This window comes from Podospora pseudopauciseta, chromosome 3 (assembly GCF_035222475.1).
Source record: "Podospora pseudopauciseta strain CBS 411.78 chromosome 3, whole genome shotgun sequence".
Lineage (NCBI taxonomy): Eukaryota > Fungi > Ascomycota > Sordariomycetes > Sordariales > Podosporaceae > Podospora > Podospora pseudopauciseta.
Genome location: NC_085893.1, coordinates 1,186,172 through 1,210,121, shown reverse-complemented (window position 1 = coordinate 1,210,121; position 23,950 = coordinate 1,186,172). Strand labels below are relative to the sequence as shown.

At 50.6% G+C, this 23,950-nt stretch overlaps 11 protein-coding genes across 11 annotated transcripts; 2 read left to right on the top strand and 9 right to left on the bottom strand.

The window, feature by feature from the left end:
• The first annotated feature begins 466 nt into the window (after positions 1-466).
• Positions 467-4,110, top strand: QC763_303310 (uncharacterized protein). Its single transcript, XM_062910783.1, has 3 exons — positions 467-648; positions 705-2,563; positions 2,618-4,110. Exons 2-3 carry the CDS (start codon positions 2,374-2,376, stop codon positions 3,817-3,819), a joined length of 1,392 nt encoding a protein of 463 aa, XP_062766757.1. The 5' UTR covers positions 467-648; positions 705-2,373; the 3' UTR covers positions 3,820-4,110.
• Positions 4,111-4,267: 157 nt separating this feature from the next.
• QC763_303300 (uncharacterized protein) lies at positions 4,268-7,809 on the bottom strand. The gene is given in 5 exon segments (XM_062910782.1): positions 4,268-5,922; positions 5,975-7,014; positions 7,066-7,244; positions 7,299-7,621; positions 7,636-7,809. 4 exon segments carry the CDS (start codon positions 7,588-7,590, stop codon positions 4,614-4,616), a joined length of 2,820 nt encoding a protein of 939 aa, XP_062766756.1. The 5' UTR covers positions 7,591-7,621; positions 7,636-7,809; the 3' UTR covers positions 4,268-4,613.
• A 169-nt stretch (positions 7,810-7,978) lies between these two features.
• Positions 7,979-9,090, bottom strand: QC763_0050600 (uncharacterized protein; the record flags this gene model as incomplete). Its single annotated transcript, XM_062905763.1, has 2 exons — positions 7,979-8,647; positions 8,868-9,090. The coding sequence occupies 2 exons, from the start codon at positions 9,088-9,090 to the stop codon at positions 8,562-8,564; spliced, it is 309 nt and encodes a 102-aa protein (XP_062766755.1). The 3' UTR covers positions 7,979-8,561.
• Positions 9,091-9,115: 25 nt separating this feature from the next.
• On the bottom strand, positions 9,116-9,733 carry QC763_0050590 (uncharacterized protein; the record flags this gene model as incomplete). Its single annotated transcript, XM_062905762.1, has 4 exons — positions 9,116-9,205; positions 9,229-9,424; positions 9,498-9,555; positions 9,646-9,733. 4 exons carry the CDS (start codon positions 9,731-9,733, stop codon positions 9,116-9,118), a joined length of 432 nt encoding a protein of 143 aa, XP_062766754.1.
• A 99-nt stretch (positions 9,734-9,832) lies between these two features.
• Positions 9,833-11,211, bottom strand: QC763_0050580 (uncharacterized protein; the record flags this gene model as incomplete). Its single annotated transcript, XM_062905761.1, has 4 exons — positions 9,833-9,953; positions 10,019-10,123; positions 10,205-10,790; positions 10,848-11,211. The coding sequence occupies 4 exons, from the start codon at positions 11,209-11,211 to the stop codon at positions 9,833-9,835; spliced, it is 1,176 nt and encodes a 391-aa protein (XP_062766753.1).
• A 457-nt stretch (positions 11,212-11,668) lies between these two features.
• Positions 11,669-12,111, bottom strand: QC763_0050570 (uncharacterized protein; the record flags this gene model as incomplete). Its single annotated transcript, XM_062905760.1, has 2 exons — positions 11,669-11,991; positions 12,051-12,111. The coding sequence occupies 2 exons, from the start codon at positions 12,109-12,111 to the stop codon at positions 11,669-11,671; spliced, it is 384 nt and encodes a 127-aa protein (XP_062766752.1).
• Positions 12,112-15,465: 3,354 nt separating this feature from the next.
• QC763_303275 (uncharacterized protein) lies at positions 15,466-16,052 on the bottom strand (the record flags this gene model as incomplete). The annotated part of the gene is made up of 3 exons (XM_062910781.1): positions 15,466-15,553; positions 15,623-15,934; positions 16,006-16,052. 3 exons carry the CDS (start codon positions 16,050-16,052, stop codon positions 15,466-15,468), a joined length of 447 nt encoding a protein of 148 aa, XP_062766751.1.
• Positions 16,053-16,745: 693 nt separating this feature from the next.
• QC763_303270 (uncharacterized protein) lies at positions 16,746-19,810 on the bottom strand. The gene is made up of 3 exons (XM_062910780.1): positions 19,104-19,810; positions 18,302-19,034; positions 16,746-18,224 (listed from the first exon to the last, which is right to left on the bottom strand). The coding sequence occupies exons 1-3, from the start codon at positions 19,375-19,377 to the stop codon at positions 16,988-16,990; spliced, it is 2,244 nt and encodes a 747-aa protein (XP_062766750.1). The 5' UTR covers positions 19,378-19,810; the 3' UTR covers positions 16,746-16,987.
• QC763_303260 (uncharacterized protein) lies at positions 19,671-21,542 on the top strand (the record flags this gene model as incomplete). The annotated part of the gene is given in 4 exon segments (XM_062910779.1): positions 19,671-19,888; positions 19,894-20,062; positions 20,128-20,178; positions 20,184-21,542. Coding segments are annotated over 4 exon segments (1,797 nt in total).
• Positions 21,543-22,691: 1,149 nt separating this feature from the next.
• Positions 22,692-23,185, bottom strand: QC763_0050530 (uncharacterized protein; the record flags this gene model as incomplete). The annotated part of the gene is made up of 2 exons (XM_062905759.1): positions 22,692-23,003; positions 23,081-23,185. 2 exons carry the CDS (start codon positions 23,183-23,185, stop codon positions 22,692-22,694), a joined length of 417 nt encoding a protein of 138 aa, XP_062766748.1.
• A 30-nt stretch (positions 23,186-23,215) lies between these two features.
• Positions 23,216-23,760, bottom strand: QC763_0050520 (uncharacterized protein; the record flags this gene model as incomplete). Its single annotated transcript, XM_062905758.1, has 3 exons — positions 23,216-23,318; positions 23,397-23,474; positions 23,552-23,760. 3 exons carry the CDS (start codon positions 23,758-23,760, stop codon positions 23,216-23,218), a joined length of 390 nt encoding a protein of 129 aa, XP_062766747.1.
• Between the last annotated feature and the right edge of the window lie 190 nt (positions 23,761-23,950).

Sequence of the window (23,950 nt, the reverse complement as noted above, 5' to 3'; positions counted from 1 at the left end):
CCGAGTTATAAGTTTGGTAGGATAGGTAGGTAGGTATGATGAGAGAAGTAAAAGGTCTGGATTTGTCTTGTCGGACTCGGGACGGGTTGGGCTGCTAGGCATGATCTGACAACATCAAGGAAGGTAGGCAGGTAGGCTTGAGACATCGCAGGAAAGATTGGGCAGAGGAACAGAAAAGGGTCGCACGGCCGTATGTCGGTGGCTTAGTGAGGATTAGAAGTCTCGTTCATGGATGAGTGCGTAAGTGGGTGAGCCATGGGTGAGTGCGCAAGTGAGTGAGCCATGTGTGAATGAGTTCGGGTGGGTGCTTTTGACGGGAGGCTACTGTAATCACTGAAGGATCGGCAGTTGAAGAGAGATCAATATTGGTGTCAGATGCAGGTATGTTGCTCCGTCCGGGGAAACACTTGTGCTGTGTAAGCGAGGCTATCGAGGCTGTGGATCGGACGCGGAAGAGATGGAGATGGTGGAATGAGGGGTTTGAGATGGTGATGGATTACACTGCTTTGGAGTCGGAGGCTGGCTGCATGAGTTGCGGTAGTTGAGTGATGTGCGAGTTTATGGAGGGAGACTGAATGAATGAGGTCAAAGGAGGGCTTGCTTTGAGGGCAGGCACGAGGGAGCAACCCAGCCTGCTCATTTCCAGTGGTCAGTACCTATTATTCCTTCCAGCCATCAACTTTATTGACAGCGGCTTCTATTAGACCTCACTTCTTCAAGATCAACCGCCAGGACAGTAGATATACCCATTCCTTGCGGCTACTGTCGCCACTCATCAGACTAAGTCTTTCAGCCTCGACCAAATCGTCGTCCGCACTGTTACGTTTGACACCTCCTCAGCTCAGCTCTCGAGGAACTTTTCACATCACCTCCTGTGTGAAAAATGCGCCTGGAAATAAGTGCTGTGTCGTGTCACATTTTTGGAGCATTTTCCGCGAGTCCCTTCACCTGCACCTCGGACATCGGAGACTGAAGGCCGATTCACCAGCAGTAGCTGCTGTATGTGTCATTTCTGACAGTAACAAGCTAACAACTACTGTGCCCGTCAAATAGATGAAATCTCGCTCTCGTCATCATCAGTTGAACGACCATTCGCAATCTGATATTTATTAGCCTGGGTTCTGGTCGTCGACAAAAATAGAGGGGAACCCACCACGGCGGTTAACCCACGATTGGGCGAGCTTCCCCCATTGCCGCTCGCCGCTAAAACCTACCAAGATTGCCGCCGATGCAACTTCTCGAAGCGCAAAACCATCACCACCAGAGCCGCATCACCGCTCTCTCCCAGCTGAGAAGTTACGAAACACCAATGTCTTGGAATCCACGGACCTGGACCACCGGAGTGGAGGGACGGACGATCTATTGATCTGCATGTTCCCGCACCAACTTCGGAGGAAAACAAAAACCTCTCTGCTACCCCTGCATTTGGCGGCGTGTTTCAACGGCAGCCAAAATCCAGGGGTAAACACAAAAAAAGAGGAGAGTCGATCCATTGGGAATGACGGGATGACGTCGCACAACCAAGCAAACGGACTCCCGCAGCTCCCACCCCGCGATTGTTAGCCCCCCTTTTGTGATATGCAGGCGGATGGCTCAGGTTCAAACAGTGGCGTTGAGAGGTGCCGAGGTGGTCCAGGAGGTGGGCGCCAATCATAAGGGGTTGTTTGCTCACGACAAACAAACCGAGTCCTTTACAGCTGGATTCTTTTTCTGACTGTACGCTGTGTTGGATGGATGACCCCTGGGGAAACATCCCGACCCTACCTCCGAACCGGTGCTCTTGGAGGGCTACGCTGGGAGGATTTACATGTAAGTGGCAGGGAGGATCTCGGTACCTGCATGCACACAGTATGGATGCACAGGAACGTGAGGTAAATTTTCCGGTCCCTTGCTCTCGTGGTAGGGATCCCTTCGTTGGTTGCACCCCCTATCATTGTTGCGTTGGTTCTCCTCGGCTGTTTGTTTGTCATACTGCGTGTGCATCCTGTTGTATAAGACCATAGTTGGTCCCAGCAGGTCGGGTGCTTGCTTCCTCTCTTGTCCCTCAGTCAGTCCTGAGACTCTTTTCCCTCTTTGACACCAGGCTGTCATTCATTCTTTTCGACTCTGGAAGTTCTACTAGTGCTTTGACAAAAGTATATCTCTGGTCATTCCTTCGCTTCGCTTCAGTTTGGAGCATCAAGAGCCAGCCGTTCCTTTTTGGTTCTTGTTTCTCCTTATTCTTTCACAGTCTCTTCGACAGAGACAATAGCCTGGATTGTTGATCATCCTCTTGACGCCTCGACCTTTTCAGCGCCAGTCATTTCGACTCGACTTGCAAACCTCGGCAACTGGCCTACAGAATATCACACCCTTAGAGAGCCACCCACCAAGATGCGGTCCAACCTCTTCATAGCCAGTCTGGCTACCACCTTTGCCTCCCTGGCAACAGCTCACACAGTCCTCACCACCGTCTTCGTCAACGGCGTCAACCAAGGTGATGGCACTTGCATCCGCATGTCCAAGAACCCCGACCGCGCCACCTTTCCCATTGAAGGCATCAACAACGCCAACATGGCCTGCGGTATGTCTCCCCCCTTTGTCCTTCTACTTCCCGAGTATCTAACCCTCCCCCCAGGCCTCGAAGGCGCCACCCCCGTGGCCTTCACCTGCCCAGCACCCGCGGGCTCAACCCTCACCTTTGCCTTCCGCGAATGGGCCGACGAGCCTACCAAGGGCGCCGGCCCCATCGACCCCTCCCACATTGGCTCAGTAGCAATCTACCTCAAGCAAGTCTCCAACATAGCCACCACGAACCCTGCCGGCGGCGGCTGGTTCAAGATCTACTCCGACGGCTATGACTCCTCTCGCAAGCAATGGTCAGCAAAGAAGCTCATCGCGGACAAGGGCCTCCTCTCCTTCTCCCTCCCCTCCGGCTTGCCAACAGGTTACTACCTCGCCCGCTCAGAAATCCTCGCCATCCACGACATCTCCGGCTCAGGACCTCAATTCTTTGTCAACTGCGCCCAGTTGTTTGTGTCGGGGTCCACCACGGGAACGGTGTCTATTCCCTCGGATAAATCAGTCTCCATCCCCGGCCATGTCAAGTACTCCGATCCGGGAGTTACATACAATGTTTATGAATCCAACCCTGATACCAAACCTTACAAAGTTGTCGGGCCTGCTATTTTCCGTCCATCTGGTCCTGGCCCCAGCACAAACGCTAAGCAAACCGACGGTGTGATCCCAGCGGGTTGTATTCTCAAGAACGCGAACTGGTGCGCAAAGGAAGTGCCGGATTATAGCAACGAGAATGAGTGCTGGAAGGCGAGCGATGACTGCTGGGCGCAGCTGGATAAATGCTATACTTCTGCGCCGCCGAGCGGCTCGAGGGGGTGTAAAGTCTGGCAGGAGAAGAAGTGTGACAAGATTGTGGATAGTTGCCGGAGTGGTGATTGGAAGGGGCCGAGGAATAAGGGGCAGAAGGTGGGGAGTGAGAGTGAGAGTTCGGCGCCCGTGCCGGGGAGGATTCCCGGGGTGGGGGTTAGTCCGGGGGTGGAGGAGCCGGGGGTTGTGGTCCCTGAGCCGGAGCCGGTTGAGGGGGGTGATGGGGGGTATGAGGGTGGGAATGGTGAGGGTGAGGAGGAGGAAGAAGAAGAAGAAGAGAATGTCCCTGCTCCCACCACGACGAGAGAAGCGGTGGTTGTGACACCTGTTCCTACTACGCTTGTTACTAGGCCTGCGACTACTACTGAGGCTGCGGCTCCGGTGACGACTGGAGGGGGAAAGAAGGGGTGTAAGAAGAGTAAAAACTATAGGAGGAGGGCGGGGAAGAACTAGGTGGGTAGACTTTTTGGACTCGTCGTCAGGTGTTCAACTTTTATCTTTCACTTCTATTCTCACACTCCTTAGACACTCTTAGGGCCTTTTTTGTCGTCGGTGTTTACTTTGATCATTGGGAGGGATGGGATGGGACGGGTTGGCTTTCACTTCTTCAAACATACTTATCTTCAGTTGTACATTTGCTTTTGGGACGGGTTTTATGACGGATAGGACCAGGTTCGGATAGGTCTGGCAGATAGATTTTAGGAAAAGAATAAGGAAAAGGAATGACTGTTATGACATGCATAATGTTTCTTCGTGTCCAAGATATGTAAACACTGGTGTCATGAAAGAAAGAACTATGGTAGTTGACCAGTCTTTATCAGCCCGCCAGTCTTGTCCAACAATTGTCCAACAATGTGACCTCATAGCCTCCCTCTCACCATACACATACAACATTGCAAGTTGAAGAATGATGAGTTGTACAACACACAATGCTCTGTCAAGCTAACAGGCACTAGTAGCTACAAAGCTATGGCAGAGATAAGTTATGTACCGAAAAAGAAAAAATTACATGCCTACCAGCTAAACAGAAAGCTAAATCTTGGCAAAGACTACAACCAACTATACACACCACCCAGTATCCTTCTACCCGCATTAACCTCTAGCAAACAACCCGCCGACCATAAATACCACCCATAAAACACACAGGATATCTTGCCCAACATACCCCCATTAACAAACCATAATGTCCCCCCACAGGTATCTAGCAACACTAGCACCTCATAACAAACACCAAGTCCCCTCACCCCTCAAGAAAGCAACTTCATCACGTCCGCCATCCTCGTCTCCTTCCTCTTCTCCCCCTTCTTCTCCCTTTCCTGAAACGCCTTCCCCACCAACTCCCTCTTCTCCGCCTGGATGTCCAGCACCCTCTCCTCCACCGTCCCCTCCATCACCAACCTCCACACCGTCGTCTCCCGCGTCTGCCCCAACCGATGCACACGATCCACCGCCTGATCCTCAATCGCAGGCGCCCACCAGCTATCTGCCAAAACGACAGTATCAGCAGACACCAAGTTCAATCCCACACTGCAAACCGCCAAACTAGCCAGCATGATCCTTGTGTTGGGGTCCTCGTCAAGAGCCTTGATAGCCACGTCACGTTTGGTGGCGTTCATGCTGCCGTCAATACGAGTGTAGGTGTACCCAGCCTCGTCAAGCTGACGCTGGATGACATTGAGGAAGGAGGTCCACTGGCTGAAGATGATGACTTTTGACCCCTCCTTCTTCAGGGTAGCTTGCAAAATCTTGAGCAAGGCTTCGGTTTTGGAGCTCTTGGTCTCACGGTCGAGGTTGTCCACCTCCATTTCTTCGATGCCCTTTTCAGGTGCGGGCTCAACCAAGTTGTCTTCGGACAGGCTAGCCCGACACATAGGGCACTTGCCCTGGATTTCAATCACCTTGGAAATGCAAGGCCGACAGAAAGCATGCTTGCAGTGAGTGATGGCCGGGCTCTTCATGGCCTCGAAGCAAACAGGACACTCCTCTTGGCTTTCTATGAACAACTGGAGGGCCTGCTGCAAAAGGGCGCGGTTCTTGGCGTTGAGTGGCACGACATCGTTGTCTTCGAGGAGCTGAAGAAGGTCGGTGATGCGATCCTTGCACAGTGTCCAGTGATTGCAGCTGTGGCATGTTAGTGCGAAAGTCACAATACAAACAGACGAGAACACACACGTTTGGCGAAGACGCAAAAGTCTCTCAAGCACACTCTGGAATCTATTCTTCTCGGCACCAGGCCCTTTCTTGCGGCTCTGGAAATCCCTCAGCGCGCCCTGCGCTTCAGAAAGCAAAGCGTCATATTTCTTCTTCTCATCCTCCCAGAAGGTGATACGGTGGATGTACTCGGTCTTGGCCGGAAGCTTGAGGTCCACAAAATTCATGTCCTTGAGACGACGGAGACAAAGATCGTTCATAAGGTGCTGAAGAAGAGACACGGCGCGACGCTGCTTAAGCGCTAGAGGTCTACCAATCACCATGTTGAACACTTCTGGTTGCTCGATACCACCAGTGATGCGGAGGAATCTAAGCAGAGAATGCAGATCTCGGATGTTGTTGATGCTGGAAATAGTTAGCAACAGCTCGAGAATGGGCACAGCATCAAACAACATACATGGGGGTTCCCGTCAGAACCCATCGTGACTGCGCCTTGAGCTGGCAGGCGGCCAAAGCAGCCTTGGTCTTGGCGTTGCGAATGGTGTGACCTTCATCGAGAACAATCCGGCGCCACTCAATCTGAGAAAGCGGCCCTTTGCCAGAAGCCTCGCTAGCCAAGGTACCATAGCTTGTAATGACAACACCGTACTCCTTTAATGCCTTGGCAGTGGTCTGCCTGGTCGTGCCGTGATGGATAAGAACCTTGGGGGCGTCCTTCTCGTGGACATGGCGCTGAATCTGTTGCTCCCAGTTGCTTATTACGCTCACAGGCGCCACAATAAGCGTGATTCCGGGCCCTCCAGTCATGATCAGACTGATGATTTGCAGAGTCTTGCCTAAACCCATATCATCGGCCAGGATTCCTCCTGAAAGAAGAGAAGGGGGCGTTGCAACGGTGATGTTGGTGCCAAGATTGTTGTAGTTACCCTTGGCATCGCGTTTCCAAAGCTGTACCGAGTCTGGGGAGCCAGGTTGCGGGAAGGTTGAGTTTTCCTTCGCGGTCAGCCAAGCAAGACCTTGGAGCTGATATGGCAGCAATTTGGCCTTGATGGACTTGGGTTGCTCAGCTAGGGGCATTTGTGAGAGCTGCTCCTCGCTTAAGGCCAGCGTCTGGACAAAACCTCCACCAGTTGGCCGAACATTCACGGACTGACTGGCCTTGGTGAGGTCCTCTAGAGTGGTTTCCGGCGCCGGAGCCGGAGCCGGAACGGGCAATCCCACGGCAGACCTGTCGCTCTTCAAACCCATAGATGGACGCCGTTCATTCTCCGAATATTGACGGCGCAGCTCATTCTCGGCAGCCTGACGCTGTAGCTCATTCTGCTTCCGGGTAGTCTTCAACTGGGTGGCCTTGAGCAGCCTGTCTTTCTTGAGACGGTCCTCCAAAGCAAGGCGACGCGCGGGGTGGCTCGTCCCGTAGATGTTGATCTGGACTGGGCACTCATAGTATTCTTTAGGCCCGCTGACGACAACCTCAATGTCAATGTCTCCAGCGTCCTACAGTTTGTTAGGGGATATCGACAAGCTCGTGGGCCCGGGAAGACGTACCATGTATGGAGCAAGCTTGGACGCGACATTGCGGGGAATGTGACCGACTTGCCTGCCAAACACATTGTCGATGCGAATGGCATTTTCGTCGTATTGGTTGGAGGGCTCTCGCTTGGAAACAACGACCTCGCCAATCGTCACGACACCATTGTAGTATCTCACACCGACAATTTTTGAGGCTGGCGGAAGCGTGTTAGTAGGCCTTTTATACTGATGGGGCAGAGTGTACCTACCAAAGCCACCGTAGAGCTCCAGCTGTTCATCGTCAGTTTGAGTGAGCGGCTCATCGTCAGCCTGGGTGAGGGCGATAAGCTCAGCTTGCTCGGGAGGACTAAGGGGAGGATTCTGGAATGCCTCTCGCTCGGCGGTTGTGGGCTGCGAATAGCTTGGCGGCTGCGAAGAAGTTGACGGCTGTGAAGAAGTGGACGGTTGCGAAGGAGGTGAGGGCTGCGAAAACGTGAGACGCAGGGCTTTGGCGGGGGGCGTACACCCGCTGTCGTCGGTGGCACGTTTGCGAGGCGGCATGTTGAGTTCGAACGCGCTAGACGCTAGACGCCAGACGCTAGACGCCAGACGTGGCGAACTGCCAGTGCAGTGGCCTCGTAGCTGAAGAGAAGCACAAGCTCGGGGTCCGGCGAAAAGGAGAATAAAGAGGCGTTCGGATAGCAGCAAGCCCCCACGAAACTCTAAATGCACAATTGGGGCGGGAAATGACCCAAGTGTGAATGACGTCGCAGGTCGACCGGGGTCGCAGTTTCGACAATTTGGAAGCTGTCACTCAAGCGCAAGTGCCAAACGCGAAAATTTGGTGGGGCTGACGCGCAATCACGTGACACCAAGCCTGTTGATTAAGAGCCTCCTTCAATATCACCCCCTGACATGTTGGATACCCAAGTTCAATTGGAAGATGTAGTCGCTATATGTCGGGATATAGTCAATATTCCATAGAAACTAGTCTTCTAACCTTGCAGATAACTCGATTAGACCTTAGAGAAGGCTGAAAAAAACACCTATATCCAACTCCTCGGCTCATACGCGCTCATGCACGACTTCGAGGCCGATCAAGCGTAGAGGCATCATATGTTTCCTGTGCAGGCCTTCTTTCCAGATCCCTTGGGGTGCTTTGGGTGGTCATCAGCATGGGGCTGTCATCTGGTCTGGCCAGAGGTAAAAAGTTCTATTATGTATTTGCTCGCCCGACCATTGAGTGTGAGTCATTGTCATGTGGTTGAGTCGACATGGATCTTCTGACAGTTTCGTCATATAGTCGTCTGGGAAATCCGCTAATGGATAAATAACTTGGAGAAGTTTTGCCTGGTGTAGGCGCGCGAAGGCCAATGGAGAGGCGAACAGGGCCGGAAGAGGCTCTTTCAATCTCGACCTCGACCTCGAATTTTCCGCTTCTGCACATCTCGGTCCACATTTTTTGTCTGATGGCAATCTTTTTGGTTTACTCTTTACGCTGGCGGTAATCGGTCTGAAGCAAGAAATGTGGCTCAAAATCGGGCGTGATACGGCTGAAAAGCAGTGCCGATGGATTTGGCATCATCGCTCCCGGGGTCGAATCTGCAGCGGATGGAACCTGTCGTGGACATTTTAGTAGGTTTTCACTTAGAAATCACAACGTCCAGAAAAAAATGGCAAAGCTGGCGTGATTTCAGCTTCCAGTCATGAAGCTTGTTTTCGGGGGGATGCGAGGTCTATGGCACTCGTCTAAAACGCCGGCATAAATCGAGCTGCAGGATGGGTGTGTCTCTCCAAGGTGTGGTGATATGGGAAACAATGGGACAGCCAACACATACCTTTGCAAACACGGCCCTTGATCACAGGGCCTTCCCTCTCGAGGCAGAATGAGCTTGCAATCAGCCTATCGCCCGCGTCTCTCAGTTCGAGGCTCCCTCTGGCACTTAGACGAGTTGTTGTTTCCAACATATCTAGTTGGTCAACCTTGTTTAGACCCAGTCTTATATCAAACATAACATTGAGTCTGATATAGCGTGCCCGGTCTTCGGGATTGTCGGTCATGGCGACATGCGCATAGTAAATCGTCTCAGGCCTCCTCACTGTTCAGTTGGCCCTGAACCATATCGAGGATGATGTTGACCAAGTTGCGAAACCCCCTTTTTGTTGGCTGGGGGACCTGGGTAGTTACAGCATCCTTACTGGTACCCGACCAGTTCCGAGAGATAGCAGTACATCGGGCTGTTGATATTGGACATCCTTCCATAGAATCTGACGCTTATGATGAGCAACCCAAGCGGGACAATTGTAATGCAAACCACCATCTACGAAAGATTTCCCAGTAGCAGATTGAACATACGGCTTGAAGTAGGGAGGTGCAGCCGATGTTGCCAACGCACTGTTGTGAGCAGGGCAATCAATAAACTAATCATGTGCGAAATAAGTGCAGATTGAGTGAAAGGGGGACTTACGCTTCCCAGACCTTTATCTCATTCTTGGGATTTGCTGAACGCAGAATTTCGTAGTTCACTATGATCAGTTAGTACCTTAATTACCTGAGGCACCTAGCTGGGGTATGTTCCAGAAGGGAAGAGCAGGCAAAGAACGAATACCACATACGCCCAAACTTCTCGCATTCGGGGCCGGTGACGTTGTAGTTGGTTAGCAGGATCGGCTTGTGAGACTTCCCTGATCGTAACTTTGACATGCGACCGAGATCCCTGTGTTTGTCACCAAATAGTAAAGAGTCCTCCCCCAAGACTCCCTGCACCCCTTCTTTGAGAGGTCTTGTCCTGTACCAGCTGCTTCACAGCTTTTTCAGTCTTCGGGGGGTGAATGCCTTCCCGCAGAGGTCCTTGAAATCGCGTATGCACTCTGATACAGCAAGATTTTTTACGCCCAGGCCGAGAGAAACGATTCCTCCGGTGCTAAAGAGTTCACAGTTAGCTTCACAATGCCTGATGGTGGCAAGCTGAGAGCAATATGGACTTACCTGGTACCCACAATCAGATTTAAAAAGTTTTGCACGGGGATGTTGTTGAGAAGTTTTTGTAGTTCCTCCAGCATGATCAACTTAACAAGACCCCGTCCACCGCTTCTGATAAATGGAGATTGTCAGTGAGTGTACATGGAACAGGGCCATGAGAGGGTGTGATGTAAGACTTGCCCATCTAGACACAAAGTGCGTATTCCAGCACCCTCTGGCTTGAACCTAATCTGAACTGGATCCTTGTCCCAATTATGCGTGTGGCGGTGAAAGGGGCAATATCTGACGAGCATGATGTCCCGTTCTTTATGATCACCAAGGGCGCTAACACACTCGGTGCGCAAAATATGCCCACAAGGCAAGACATGCTCTGGAACGTTGTTCATGCAGCAAAAACAAGTCCCGTGGCTGACATTTTCCGAGTGGGAGAGCTTTGAGTTGTCGTCATATAAGCGCTCCAAGTGCTGAAGATGCTTACCCCAAGCATTGTCCTTTTCGCTTCCGGCACGTGGGAACTCTTCCATCATCTTCTTCAGCTCTGCACCGAATCCATTAAACCACCCCTCGAACTGGCCGTCAGTGATGCTTGACTGATATGGCCCCTTCTGAAATATTTTGCCATTCGAGGCCTGGTGACCCTTAACATGGGCAAATCGGATGTTGCAGCACGTATAACCGTTGCTTTCAAAGCCACAAGGTAGCCATTTGTCACAGAGCTCTTCAAAAGCCATTCTCACTGGTTTGCGAAACGTGCTATTCAAGAGGTCCTTGATTGTCCCTGCAATATCTGTCAGCGAGTTACTAAATTACCTAACTCAGAGATCAAACTTCTCACCTGTGAGATTGTTCCGAGTGATAACAAGTGTCATACAGGATGCGAGCAGGGGCTTCACCTTCTCCAGGAGCTGGCGCTCGGTGTTGGGATATCCCATACTACTTATTCCGTTGCGAACGGCGAGTACAAGGTGTAGCTTATGGCCCTTAAAGTCGTGAGGCATGAGGTTAAGGTGTAGGGCCTCCTTGACAAAGTCGAACGGCTTATCGAGGTTCTCTGAAAAGTGATCGTATGCGGCGTTCATGAATTGGTGGAGCTTTTCCGCATTAAGCGCCATACGTACGGACCTCTTCTCTTTGTGCGAACTCGTGGCCCTGTCTCTAATTGTGTTGTAGAGTTTACCGATTTGTTCATCGATCTGCATATATCATCCTTTGGTTGGAATACGAACAACTGTAATGGACTGGTAAAAGCATTCGAGAAGCTCTTTTACGGACTTCACACTGTGGCCGCTGAGCTTTAGCCCCTGAACAATTCTGATAAGTTCGGGAACCTGCGTGATATCTTGGTGAGCCGCTAGTAGCATATCTGTAGCGGTGCGAGGGTCCCATTGCTCCTCGTTGATGGCATTGTCGGTTCGGTTTAGTGTAATGATGAGATGAGGTAGAACTGGTTGATTAACAGCTTTCTCGATAGAGGAATACGCCCATTCCACCAAGTTCACCAGAATATCTGATTGAAATGTCCTGCTTGGTATCAAGAAAAGCAGGTCAGTAGAAATCCACGTGGATATTGCATGAGTGATTTACCTAGGTTCCTGAACCACAAACGCAATGACGTCCGAAAATGTGTAAAGTATTCGAGGAAACAAACACTTCACATCATACACTCTGGAGGAGGTTCTGGAGTCTTTGGCCCATCCGATCTTTCGCTGGAACTTTCGCCGTGCAGACCTTTCTACTGCTCTGATGTTCCTTGGCTCTTGGTACATTTTGGCCGCCACCCAGGCCTTCGCAGTCGGCAAGTAAGACGGGGTGTTTCTCATGATGAGTAGCTGGGTTGGCATAAAGGTGGACGTCTCCGGAAGCCGATATGAGGTCATTGGTTAGACCATTCACGGGCGCAGGAAAGGATTTGGTGCCCCCAATACTCGCTTGCTCGCGGCCGATGAGCATCTTGATGACTGTGCTCTTACCCTCACCTGCTGTTGTTAGCGATAAGTCTAGGAGAATCAGGACTGCATGTTCGATGTAACTGTTTTACCAACAAAGGAGATCAACTGCAGATAACGATCTGACGTGCTGAACCCATCACTTTCCAACATTATAGGTTGGATGACCAGGAAATGGACCACATGTGGATCTGGTCCACCACCACCACACCAGCCACACAACCTTGTTGAGATTACCCCTGAATGCTCACACTGGCCACAACAAGACTAATATTGGGTCAATTTCTATGGGAGTTATACCAAAATGTAGCTCAATCACTGTCAGAGTCAGACATTGCATCTGCTTCTCGCTTGCGCCTGGTTTGAACCCGATGACGTGCGCTGCGCCGCACAGGCTGGGCTGGCTCTGGCTGCTCCACATCCTCCTTGGCTACCACTTCTTCCTCCACCACCCTCCCTTCAATGCGGGCCTCTTCCAGATCACAGAGCCTCACAAACTTGGAATTCGAGTCTTCTCTATTCAACTTGCGCCTTTTTCTTGCTTCCTGGGCCTTCTGGGCGTTCTGTTGGTGCCTTGCCGCATCAGCTTTGTGGATGGATGCCTCAGATCTCAGTGTGAGTATAGTATTGGTGAGAGTCCTTGCCGCAAGCCGTTTTCCGGCCGGTGTATGGTTCTTGAGTAGGTCCCTGACCTTCTTGGCCACCTGGGAATCCCCCACGGTATGGAAAGTAGGTGTTTTTGAAGAGAGATCCAAGGGCACCACAGGGACTACCACCTGGCTTGAAAAGAGCGGTTTGCGCCTACGTATGGGCCATAATCCTGTCCCACGCCAGCCGCCAGCAATATTCTCTTTCCTGAAGCCCTGCTTGCGGGCAAGGTCATACAGCCGGACCAAGTCGACCTTGCCGTTAGGCGTATAGTTGGTGAGGGCGTCGTTCACAGCCATAAGCCTCTTATACGCCTTCTTTACACTGGAAAAGCAGCCAATGTCAAGGGGTTGAAGGACGTGAGAGCAGTGGGGGGGCAGGAAAAGAAGGTAAATATTGCTCCTGTAGCACCGGATCATTAAGTCGTCAGTGGTATGTAAGCCATGGCCATCACAAATAAGAAGACGGGGTTCTGATGGATCCTTAGGTTCAGTCCTGGGTATAAAGACCTCTTTAAGCCAACCAACGGTAAGGTTATTGCTGATCCAGCCATTCTCTGATACAGCTATATACCAGTCCTTGTCCAATTGGTCCTTAAACCATTGCTTTTAAAGGTCTTTGCCTTTAAAGATGACCCCGGGGGGGAGGACTCTCCCGTCTTGTGAGATACACTCAAGTATGGTGGTCCAGGTCCTTCTTCCGTTCTGTTTAACGTATATAGACTTCTTGTCCCGCTTCGAAGACCCAATAACTAAGCCGTTTTATCCCTGGCCTTCCATTATACCCACCTCATCGTGGTTATACCTGTGCCTAGGCTTGATCCAGTCAACGGTGGAATATAGGTCAAAGAACTTGTTGATATTCTCCGGGGTAGCTTCGTTAACTCTGGCGTAGTCAATTTTCTTTCTAACCTTTATTTTAATATCGGGATAACGGCCAATAAAGTGGGATACCCAGTGCTTGCTAAGGGGGTTGGGATCGCCTTGTTCAGCCAGTAAAGTGGCCGCTAAAGCCTTCACATTGGCATGGGTGGGAGCGTAGCCAAGGCTTTCCTGACGAAGGATCCATTGAACAATGAGGTCTTCTTGGCCGTGAGAAAGTCGCTGTTGGTTTTTATGGGCAAGGTTCCTTGGTAGGGTACCATTAATGCGGTGCTTCAGGGTGGAACGTGGAATCCCGTGCTTGTTGGACGCTTTTCGCTGGCTTATACTAGCGGCAATGTCTTTCTGGGCATTTTTAACATCCTCCTCGGTATATTTGGCCATTGGTGGGTACCTGGAGCAAAAAAAAGTAAAAGAAAAGCTTCATTTTTGGTCTCTGTGGGTGGAATATAAAGTGTGTGTTGATATCGGGGGGTCCAGGGTTATGGAGGGTTTAATGTGGGTAGATGGCTTAGGTAGTTCAAACTTACCTGGGCCACATCCATATGTGGTCCACTTCCTTGTCATCCAACCTATCAATCAAGCGGTCTGAATAGTCGAGAAGCGATTCATTGCTGCTCTTGTTCACACCAAACCACATGGTTTCCGTATCAGTATCGAATAATTCTGCTTGTTCTTCCTTAGTCCTCCCTTCGCCGAAGATACGTTCAACAACTGCCGGGTCAACCTTTTCGTGTGGACGGTTGTCGAAACCCCTAGCACCTGTTGAAACTTATCCGAAATGAGTCTGCTCACTCAACGGACCTATCGTGTTGGCGTACCAGGACCATGAGGGCGCTCTTTGTCCCAGTAGTCATCGCAAAAGGTATAATGCCCACATTGGACGCAAGTCCAGACTTTCTTGTTTGAGCGTTGGCAAGCAACACAGGACTCTGGGGCCTGAATTTGCTCATTGAAAGGCGGCTGTCCGTTTTCCAAGGTCTGAGAAACTGTCATTATCAAGTTGATAGCGTCAGATTGACCCCCCCGGGGGGGGGGTAGAGAAGTTGATGTGTGGTGAAAAGAGCTATGAACGCGAGAGTATGATCAACAGGCAGTGATCAAGCGAAGCCGTAAGATAAAAGGACAAGAAGAAAGAGAATGCCAGAGGGAGCCAGGAAGAAGAGCCGAGAGGAACGAGCCCCCCGTTAGAAAGGCTGGCGTCATTTTCGCCAAGCCTCAAGCCAACACCTCCTGACAATTCCAAAACTGCATTTTCCAAAACTAGAACACCACAGAAGGGCGATGGTGCTCGCCCCGGATAAGGCTGAGCAATGACGGCGTATCATTTGCCGACAATACTTTTGGGGCGCCTGCAAGATAAGAATAATGATTTGATTTGATCATTTGATCGATTCGAATGGTGAGGAAATTAGCTAAATCTGCATGATCCCGGTACCGGTGTGTTGTCCCAACTGAAGATTTGGATTGTGTTGTGTGTGGTGCACCTCTCGACCCCCTCTCAGACGCAGAGCCTCACGATGTGGTCAAAAAACAACAACAAGAGACTTCTAGACCCGGATATTCTTGTGCAAGTACCTGGTAGTTAACGAATTCCAAAGACGCTAGCTGTTCGGGGTTTTGCAAGCCCCTGAGAACAGACCGTGTTGGTTAGATGCGAACAGAAAGTGGTTATGGCTCAGGCTCTCCATCAAACGTAAGAACAACCGCAAGGACCTGGCCAAGTATCTTAGGTAATTTGGGATCCATACATCTGTGATCACAGCTCTTAATTATTTTCTGCATGCATGCGCCGTTGTGTTGCAAGCTGATGATGATAACAAGTGGATTATCCACAAGTTACATGTCACAGTACAGCTAGGTATTTACGCCAAGGCAAGGTAAATAGAATAGTGATAAAGTACCATGACGTGTCTTTCTTACAGAAAGAAAATACATGTAACGCCAAAGGCCCCTCCCATTCCGCTTTACAACTTCCTCAACTCCGACTCGTCATCCGGTACAGACTCCTTAACGCCTGACAGAAAAGCCATGTTAACAAACCCGCACTGAATAGGTACTTACAGCCGCCATAGAAACCACAAAAGAGAACCAGACACTCACAAATCACCGTCCCGTCCACAAGAGCAGAACACCCTCCCCAACCAGAAGTAAAAACATTAATCCTATCAAGCCCATCCTCCGAGACCCCAAAAGCAGAAGCGATATCCTCACAGGTGTCCCCGCCCTTCACGGTGTAAGTCTCGCACGACCCACCAGCGGGGGGCGGGGGCGATAGCTCGATGGTTGGCGGTGGGGGTACCGTCCGCCGGCGACTCGATGGTGGGGAGAGGCAGCAGACAGGTTCAGTGCAGCACATGCGCATGCCGACGTAGATATTCCCACAGACATTGGGGTTGAAGCGGTCAAAGTCGTATTGCGAGATGCGGCAACGTTGGGCTAGTTCACTTTATGGGAGAGGTTTAGTGAGGCGAATTGATGTCAAAGAGGGGAATCCAGTTGAAAGTGGTAGGCGTACAAGCAGCCTTCGCCAGGTTGGGCGTTGATGGATTGGCATTGGCCCATGTTGAGGTTTCAAGATAGTACAGAAATAAAAGTCTGATCAGCTGATGAAGAGTTCAAGAATTGGGTTTGAAAGGCGTCTTTTCGGGATCTTATACAGAGGATTCCAAACACCGGCAACAACACGGGGGCAAGATACAAGGGTTGCGAGGTCTGGTTAGGGCGATGTGGTTGTTGGTTGTTGAATATCAATGCATTACACAAAGCCTAGTCACGAACATCTCCATATTAGGACATATGATGATTTCTGTAGCAATAGTCAGCTCCTATGTAACCTTGGAACAGGGGTGTGATGATGTGTTGGTTGTGCAACTAGCAACCAACAACATACCAACATCTGCAATGATTTAGCGAGTTTCAACTATCTTGAAATGTCGGTCAGGACTTTCGTTGCCGCGATAATTCTGGGGGCTGTGAAGGTAACTGGAAATGTTCAAATCAAAGCTGTTGGTGGATGGTATCTGTCGGCTCCGCGAAGACCAAGAGCAGGGATTAAACGGGGTTAAAAGGGGCATTGAGTGGAGCCAAAAATTCACCAAAACATACAACACCAGGGATTCCCCAGTGGTCACCCACCTGAGTACTAGTCTGGCGATCAGCTGTTTGACTCGGGCAGAGCGGACGGGATGCCGTATTTTCAGCTGTCTATGGTCGTATGTGGTAGTTTGGGTAAGAATGTGCTGCTATTAAAGTTGGGGTTGCTGGCCAATATTTCCGGCCTCGGCGGCTTCATGGTTGAAAATATGTACGAGGACATAATCTCACCGAGACCCGGATAGAGACGTAGTATTTACTGAGAAACACCAGCTTGACTGAACTCGATTGTTATTGGAGCTATAGTAGTGGCATCCTGGGTTTGCAGTTCGGTAACCCAGCTTCCGCAGCCCTTGAGTTGAGCATGATAGGCATCGTATAGTACGCTGTCTAGCTCCAATATTTTACTGACCGCCACTTCGCGATTTACCTCGCCTGGCATTCTGTGGCTGGCTGGAGACTTGACGGGCCTTCCAACTTTCCAGCAACATCTGCCACGTCTCGCTGTTTGTAGTAGATTCTTTTCCTCGGATGTTCCGCTGTATGTGAATATAGTCCTCCAGCAACTGGATTGCTTCATCGTAGCGGCCCATGGCGTGCCAAATCAATGCCAGATTGTACATATTGAACAGAGTGTCCGCGTGATCCGGTCCAGACGCCCTCTTTCGCAGTTCGAAGGCTTGGAGGGCGAAATGCTCTGCCTCTGTGTACCTCTTGTCGTCCAGTAATGTGTCTGATAGCTTGCCCATACAGTGCATAGTTCTGGGATCTTCTTCTCCAAAGTTCTCCATGTATATCCTCAGCTCTTTGTTTTGTGCGTCAGCGGCAAGCGATAATCGATCCAGGTCCGTGTAAATCTCTCCTAGTACAGATAGGAAATATGCCACGCTGAGATCATTCTCTCCATGCACTCTTTTTGCCGCCCCAAGCCCTTGTAGTGCCAGAGATTCCGATTCGTGTTTGGTGTCATGGGTACGACGATATACCTCAGCGAGCGTATACATTCTGTAGAGTGTCTCGCGATGGTCCTCCCCTAGCACCTGTTTACTCATTTCAAACGTTTTCAACGCCAACGGCTCAGCAGCCGAGTACTCTTCACTGTCAGTCAACTGCCATACCAACCTGGTCATACTCTTCAAAGTGTCGGGGTGGTCGATTCCAAGAAGCCTCATATCTGCTTCCACTTCCTGCACTGGCTGCAACCGCAAGATCGCGCTCTGGTCAAGGAGCCTAGGCGATATCAATGGTATTGCTTCCATCCCTTTTAGCGGTGGTATCGCCTCCAGTGCAATCTGCTGCAAATGCCTTCCCAGATGCTGGCAAAAGCTCGTGCTGTCCCTCTCCGTCTCTTGCGTTGTCCATTCGTCACACAGTGGGCAGGATCTAGTAGAGGAGTCTCTTTTTGTTTGAACCATGGCCAAAATATTGCTGGTTTTCAGGTTTTGGGATTGGTGCTTGGTGTTAAGGTGCTGCATTAGAGTCGATCGAGACAGAAACCTTACGTGACAGGGCTGACACTTCCAGGTGCTTCTGTGAAACTCAAGTTCGTGGCTAAACCACTCGCGTCGACTTGCAAACAGACCCGATCCGCATTGCTGGGACGTACAGACGTAAGGTTTGAGGTCCTCAGACACGTGTTGCCTAAACAGCCAATTCCAAACTAGCACCCAGTCGTAGAAATAAAAGACTGCAAGCTTGCTGTCAAACAATCAACATACCTCCATTCGGACCGTGTGCCAATTGATTTGATGACACCACAGAACGGACACTGAAAAGGTTTGCCGAACTGAAGAGGGATCCCATCAATGACAAATGTGGTCAAGTCTGCTACCTCAAGCCCACCATTGTCTTCCTCGAAGACAACTCGTTCGGTCCCAGTGTCCGTATCATACGTAGGAGTTGTATCCTTTTCGGTTGCAGATATGTTGATTGCCGTGCTCTCCTTTGGGGTCATAGACGGGGCTGGAGACTTTGACTTTGACTCGTTGCCTGATAACAACGTAGGTAGGCTCCTCAGCTCCAGTTGAGGGGTGATTTCTGGCGTATGTCGGTCTTTCGTTTTGCTCTTCCTAAGAATTAACGCGCGCCGGAATAAAAGGGCCTGTCCAAGTGTCTTGCAAAGCCGAGGCTGTTGAGATAGCTTCGGGTATTTTCTTTGGAGGCGGCACATGTGATAATCATAGATGAAATCGTCTCCTGGTGCCGGAACAGGTATTGTAGCTAGACTGCTGCTTTCATGACGAATTTCGCGTCGCAACCAGGAGGCCAGCTTAAACAAACGGTCTATATGAGACCAAATACTGAGAAAAAGCTCATCAACTCGAGTTGTTGGCGAGGAAAGAAACGCAACGAGTTCTGCGTTCTCTGGGTCTGCTTGCTCTTCATCTCCCAGCAGAGACATGAGATCATCTTCTTGACTGCCGGGCTGCTCTTCGGAAAGTATCGATCCAACTAATGTGGGTAGATGAAGGGCAGGAGTTAGAAGCTGAAACGTCCACCTTGGAGAGGGAGTTTCCATACCATCGTTCAGGGCACTGTTAAGATTTAGGAGTGTATCGTAGATGGCATTGTGAGCATCCTGTTTCCGTTCATCTGTCGAATTCCAAAGTAGCTCGTCTTGTAACCCCTCCAGATCCTGTCTCCAGACACTGAAGCGGCCCTGGGCATCGTGTGCTGTGATGGTATGCTGGTGATCTCGCGGAAGGATTTGAATTAAATGTTCGAAATTTGCCCAACATTGCCTCGCTGAGTCAAACAAAAGTTCGGGGTCAACGTACTCTGATATTTGTGACATGTTCAAGGGGCTTCTTTAGTACTTTAAGAGGGTTGAAAATCGACACAGATGATGTGAAACACTGGTGAAGATGAGCTTCGACATCGGCAAGCCCCCGCAAGGTGCTGACGCTTACCCCTCTTCGATTGGGGCGGGTAGTATTTGCACCGACGTGCATGACCGGAACGCACCCCTCCACAATAAAGCTGTCGTCGAAGATTGACAGAAGAATGGCTGGGAGGTATCCGGAGGGAACTTGAAAATCGCCTTTATAATTTTCGTCAAGGTATCGGAGCCCATCAACCTTCATCCACATGTCTGGCCTTGAAGTGGCCGGTGTCGTCCTCAGCACTTTTCCACTCATCATCGACGGTGGGAAGCTAGTGCGGGGTTATCTTCAGGTGACAAAGTTCTGGTGGAAGTTTTCATCACAATTCTCCGACTTTATCTCTGCCGTCGAAGATGAACTCATTGCATTTCGACAGAACGTGGAGCTTCTCTTACGACCTTTGGCCTTGGATGCCGCCACAGAGTCAGACCTCTTGAACAACGCGCATTCGAGAGGATGGCACGATTCAAAGCTCCGATCGATGCTGAGGCTCGACTTGGCAGAGAAAAGTTGGTGTGGTTCATGGAAAAGCTTCGCCGTCTGAACCAAATTCTGGAAGAGATTTGTACTCTGTTGATTCCCATACAAGACGGAAAGGTACGTTAGGAATGGTCACGTTCAGCGAGGACCATGGTGGATTTTGACACAATGTTCATCTCTAGATTCACATCCCACGTTCGGGGACTGTTGATTTTGCAATTCTGAGACTGGCTGTTAGCTTCACAAAAAGCGGGATCTGATGAAAGAAGTAACCACGATAAACACACAAATCAGCCGATTTCTTGAGGCGGACCTTCGTATAGCGCAAGCCACATTGCTTGCGCCAGCTACCATGGGCAAGGAGGAGTGGAAGGCATGCCTAGCTGCCACGGCTCCTTATCTTGACATGCAGTCTAAGACGGCTCAGCTCTACAGGGCTTTTCGACCTGAAAGTTGGCTTTGCAGGTGTCAAACTCTTCATCCGTGTGGGATAGCTACGGTCTGGTCGGATCACCACGCAAAACAGCCAGGAAGGGGGGCTATCGACCTGTTTCTGGGTTCAAATGAGCCACCAAACATGCCTGTGGAAGTAGGCGTCGAAGTCTCTGCTGGAGTGGACTCTACCTGTGATGGGAGCGGCAATGCTGAGCCCTTGTTCGATCAGGTGGCAGACCTAACCGCTCGTATACGGCTGGATGCCGGGTTCGAGATGCATATCAAGGCAGGGAAACAGCAGAATTCCATGGTGCTCGCACTATCGAGCTTCCAAACCGCGGTAAATCCACGTCAATCCATCATAGACCCCATCTGGATGCCTAGGAAAACGGCAAAGCTCGCAAAACCAGATTCGGCACAACGCCATGCAGTACCCAAACTTCCTGAGGCAGCATCGCCTGTCCCAAAGAAGCTCCGAGTTGGTTGCAACCTCCTGAAAAATCCCATATCTGTGCTGGAGCAACATGGAGACACCATTCACTATGAGGACAACACAATCACTCTAAGTGCTAAACGACAACATCCAAGTGAGACAGGATCCTCATTAAAGTCAAGTATACAAACACTAGTGGACTTTCGCAAGTCAGCCTCCCTTCTTCTCAGCGAGCGTATTCGCATAGGCATCAAGCTTGCCTACACCATTCTCGGACTGGGAACATCCGCCTGGATCCCCCAAGCCTGGGATGATCGCGATGTCCAGGTGGTCAGAAATACACCCCCCACGGTTTACTTCCACCACGCTTCTATCCGCTCGGCACTGGAGCGACAAGTGGCCAACTCCAGAGAACACGCACAGATGACTATTTTCACACTTGGAACGACTCTCCTCCAGCTCCTCTTTCAGGAACGCATCGAAGACCAACCCTACTACAAAGCTCACTGTAACTCCGATGGGTCGGTGAATGATTGGACACATTGGCGGGCGGCGCAGGAGTGGCAGGAGGAGGTGGAAATGATACATGGGCCGGAGCTGGCGGACGTCATTGCGAGGTGTGTCGGTGTCAACTTTGTCGCCACACCAGACCTGGGGAAAGCCGAGTTCGTTCAAGAGGTGTTGATTTCTGTGATCGAACCGTTGGAGAAGTACGTTAAGCATTTTTGAGATGGGTGTGTGAGTTTCGATGGGCTGCAGAGCTGTCGAGGCCACCTACAACTTCATGTGGACGTTGACTAGCTACCTGGTAGCTACTTACCTGAACCCACAAAAGAATGGATCCGGGACCAACCTCTGCCAAGCCACCCAACCCATCACCATGCTCCTCAGCCAGTCCAACCAGCATTTTTCCATACACCAAACCCCTCAGCAACCCAAAGCGGACAGGACCAAGTACCCCAAAACCTCAAGATTCACTATCGGCGCCGATCTTGTTCATCTCCTCCACCAGGGAGATATTGAGCATCAGTCATGTTGCAAGGCATAACGTGACCTTGGTAAAACGCTCCATGAAATGAATCTTTGGAATGGGGTCAAGAGACTGCAGGAAGCACCGACAACCATTCATGAACAGGCTGAGCTAAGGTAGCAATAATAGTGTAAAAAACTGTAGGAGCAATGTTGCCGGACTCGAACAGTGATCAAGCCAGGCGGGGTCCATCTGAGAGGGAAAAGTTCAAATTGTTGAACCATTAAATGATGAGATCTATCCGGTGGTTTTGACATTGGTATCAATCACACTTACTGGGAATCAAATGCATGGATAATAAAGATAGGAATTAGGTAGTCAGTGGCTTGCAACTCATACCTGGTACCTACATACCTATGTTTCATATCTACTCAGTGCCCGTTATGTCAATTTCTCGTCCCCTGGCCTTCGTCCCGGCTCAGGGCACAATTTATCCCAACGTTTAGATAATTCCATCCCGACGTGCAAACCGCTTGATCATAACTTACGGCATTGCTATCTAATTTAGTGGTTAGCTAGGATAGAGTCGCTGGCTAGCTGGGATAAAGTCGCTGGGTAGCTGGGGACAGGATCGATAGTTAGCTCGGATAAAGTCGTTGTCTAGCTGGGATAAAATAAGTGAAAGTGATCCTAAGGTGTTGATGTACCTGGATTTAACATAAAGACTCAGGTAAGAAACTTCAAATTATGTATCTGGCCTCCTGCTATCCAGGAAATCTAGCACATTCACATCAAAGCACTGGCAACCAAAGGCTCTCCCATACAAATATACCATCAAACTGTCTGTCTAGCCCACACCCTTCACAAACAGTTTTAACCGCGCCTAGATGGGTATTTGGGATCAAGTATCAGTAGGTAGCTCGATCCATACTGTCTTTGATAATGAGGACGTACCGGTTGCCAACAAATGAAACCAGATGTGGGAAGCGATCAGCGGCATTGTGGTCGTTACTCTCCAGTATGCTGATGTCGGTCAAGCGATCTGTGTAGTTGAACGTCAACCCATCGCTACCCTGATCTATGCCGAACCACTTGTTCTTCGCATCTATGGCAAACTCTCCGTCTAGGTCCTCAACCTCCTTGTTGCGGAAGATATATTCGAGGCGCTTGGCCACACCCAAGACTGACCTTTTCGTGGGGACGGCCGCCGATGCCCATGACTGCGGGGCTTGTGAGGACGTTCTTTTCCCGAGCAACCATCGCAGAAGTTGAAACCGCACTGGATGTAAGTCCCTACTCTCCTCGTGGTGCTTTCGCAAGCCATGCAGCTTGGTGGCTCGGTCGGGTCGGTGATCGCAGTGGTCTCGGGCTCGGTGCTATCGGCCTGCGGAGAGGTGGGCATTGTTGCAAGAGTATGAGGGAATCGGGAACGTCAGATTGGCAGCGATTGGTAGAGCTCTTCGTGAGCGTGAAGTGAGAAGGTCGGAGCGGAAGAAGCGCGAAGTGGCTCGAGAATCGAGATACCCGTGGCAGCTCTGTTGCAGCAGGGAAAAACTGGCACGGCGAAGCTCAACCAAAAGGGGTGGCCTCTTGGCCACGTTGGAAAATGTCACGCGCAGAAATGGGACACCACCGTGTCCTTCAGGTATGAGAAGAGAATGCAATCCGATGAAGATGACGGAACGTGCTTGCTAGTGTGCACTGAGACTGCGCCAGGTGTTAGATACCGCAGTTTCGGTGTCAAACGGGAAACAGCAACTCGACCTACTGATCAGACGAATTCGAGCAAAAGAGAGCCTGCCTTGGAAGCGGAGTGAAGCTATCACCATCCCAAGGCTGCGGAGCGCCGAAAGGCCTCCATCTCCATTCCACTGCAGCAACGCACGCTGCAAAGAAGGCAGCCGGCAACCATGACACCTCACATGCACCAAGCTGACACGAGTGGAGATTTTGCCTGCTGACAATGGGTATTCTCATGGTTTACGTCTACAATATACGCAGTTCGATATAGTTGCATGTTTGATGGCAGCGTTACACAAAGTCACCATCGACTTCCTTCCCTCGTCAATGTTCGCGACTTGGCACTGGACCCGACAGCCCGGACAACTGGGGTTCGGCAATCTACTGGATATTAAACCATCTTTGTTTGTCTAACCTCCCGCTGGTC